At 40.1% G+C, this 2,500-nt stretch overlaps 1 protein-coding gene across 5 annotated transcripts in view; it reads left to right on the top strand.

Annotated features, from left to right (window-relative positions):
• Positions 1-1,032: 1,032 nt before the first annotated feature.
• LOC113800814 (ATP-binding cassette sub-family C member 4) overlaps positions 1,033-2,500 on the top strand; it is an 84,358-nt gene continuing 82,890 nt past the window's right edge. For all 5 annotated transcript variants that reach the window (XM_070131848.1, XM_070131847.1, XM_070131846.1 and 2 more), the window contains exon 1: positions 1,033-1,211. In XM_070131848.1, coding sequence (XP_069987949.1) covers positions 1,138-1,211 — 74 coding nt within the window. In that variant the 5' untranslated portion in view covers positions 1,033-1,137. The remainder of the gene's footprint in view (positions 1,212-2,500) is intronic.

The following is a 2,500-nucleotide window of genomic DNA, read 5'->3' on the forward strand; positions in this document are numbered from 1 at the left end:
GGGAGGTATGATGTGGAGGGTATGGGGGAGACAGGGGAGGGGGAAGATGTGGAGGGTATGGGACAACTGTGGTGGGTAAGAGGAAACGGGGGGCGGGGGGGGGGGGCATGATGCGGAGGGTATGGGAAAAAAGTGGAGGATAAGAGAGAAGGCGGTGGGGGGGGGGAGTACCTTATAAAGGAAAAAAAAAGAGAAGGAAGAGAGGGCAAAGGAGAGGCAGAGGGTTATCATGAGGAAGGTTTAGGAGAAACTTTGAAGGGTACGAAAGGACGGAGTTGAATCTTGAAGAGTCATCGGGGCTGTGTCCCGTAAGCCGAAAAATTATGCAGAAGCAGTTTGCAGGATGCGACCAAGCACCGTGGCAGTTTAATTCCTACTTCGCCTTTTAATTAACCTTAGAAGACCCAAATGAAATCCCTGGTCGTGTTACTCTCTGTTTAGTCTTCAGCATTTCCTCAAAAATCAAATGTTTCTGTCACACTGAAAGTCACTATCGCCTTATAGCATCAAATATAGCATCAGAGATATTGGTAGCATGATCGTTCTCTTAGGTTACACAACACGGCTAAAATCTTGCATAACAGTATGAAATACTGTTGGCAGATGTGACGTAATAGGGCTAATGCTATATTTTTCGGAGTGGATATGAACGCCTTGCATGTTGTAAACAGTTATTTATGGGCATAAAATCGATATAACACTTGTACTTCCACTATGAATAAAGTTTTGCTTCAAAAAATTAAAAAAAAGAGAATTATAGGAATATGAAGTACATGTGCTCTCATTGTGTAACTTTCAAGGCTACCAACTACTATTTTGGATGAGGGACCAACTCGTCTCCTTGATTCATTTCTGAAAATCCATTAGTTATAAATCCGGAAGTCCATCATTAGATCTAACCATTGTTACCGGTAATAACAGGCAATCCGACAAAGTTCGCAGAAGACAGAAACAAAAAATAATAAACAAGAAGAAAAATTTGAGTGTACGACATGTTTTCCCGAACCAAGAAAAGACATCGTGTGAATCAGCTGATCCCGTCAGACCGCCCGCCACCACCAAGGGTCGCGTCTCTCTTTCACCCACGTGTCGCTTTCTTTGTGTTTTTATCTGTGAATTTAAGTTTTAGAGTGCAAGATGGACCAGACAAGGAAATCAAGACCTCCCAACCCTAGGGATACTGCAGGGACTGTGTCCAAAATGGTATTTTGGTGAGTAACGTTTGATATTGTTCAAGTAAACGTGAATTTATATTATATATATATATATATATATATATATATATATATATATATATATATATATATATATATATATATATATATATATATATATATATATATATATATGTAATGTTTGTATGTATGTGTATATTATTTATATACATTCGCATACATACATTTGTAATTTATATTTACACATGTCTATTTTCATTGCGGTCAAAATAGATACTGACGAATCAGTTCAGCCACACCGCTTCATGTTTACAGTGAAATGTTAATAATACCTGAAACCTCTTGCAAATATTGTGAAGTTGAACTGAATATCTTGGTCTTTATATTTACCAAGGCTTTCGATTTTTAATATTATTACGGCTTGATATGCTGCTCGAGGTGTTACACCAATTAAACTACAGCCCACCGCAGGTAACAGTTGCTACTCCTAAAGAGGAAATTCAAGGTGTGCTTCGCAGGTGTTCACGCCAATTACATCACTCCAGGTGTCATGTCGCTTTTTATAGGCCGTGAAATGTTACGTCGAAAATAAAGTAAAATCCTGATAGCAATTTTCGACTATGCAGAATAACGCCGAAAATAACTGCAGTACGTCCATGGAATTCACGTTACTTCGAAACATTCATTTAATAAACCACCTACGAATTCACAGCATTCGCCCGCAACAAACAAAACCGCACTGAGCATTGGACTTGACCTTTAAGCTGAAGTAAATCCATAGAAGAGCAAATCGATATAAGCGTGGGAGACCGGGGTTGCATACACGAAGCCCTGTGATGCCATCGGTTGCTATGGTAACGGTCTTGAAGCCGCACTCCTGGTTTAAAAGCATTTTCTTCGAACGCTTGGTTTTGTTGCTTGCTATTTTCATAACCATGCTGCCGTTTGGGACATCGTCTTTATGTTGATAAGAGTGTTATAGACTGCCTCTCTTTTTCGGAAAGGATTTGAAAATGTAAGGGTGAATCGTACAACAGGCAGCGCGCGCGTGTTGGCTTGAGTCCCTGTCGTGTCATCCATGTGGCGTGGTGTTTGGCGCCAACATTTGGCACCGGAAAAGTGTGATATATCTTTAAATCTCGCATCAGAGCAGGGATTTTCAACTAATTCCTGCTCTCATTTCACTTTCCTTTAGAAGAGCGCAAATTAATGTTAATGCTTAAACTAGTCGATTGCTCGTTGGAGGGAAATTTCATTTTCGTACAAGGGAAAAAAAAGCTGAACTGGGAAAGTTGTGTAACGGGCACGTTGCTGCCCCAATGTGA

Source organism: Penaeus vannamei, chromosome 17 (assembly GCF_042767895.1).
Source record: "Penaeus vannamei isolate JL-2024 chromosome 17, ASM4276789v1, whole genome shotgun sequence".
Lineage (NCBI taxonomy): Eukaryota > Metazoa > Arthropoda > Malacostraca > Decapoda > Penaeidae > Penaeus > Penaeus vannamei.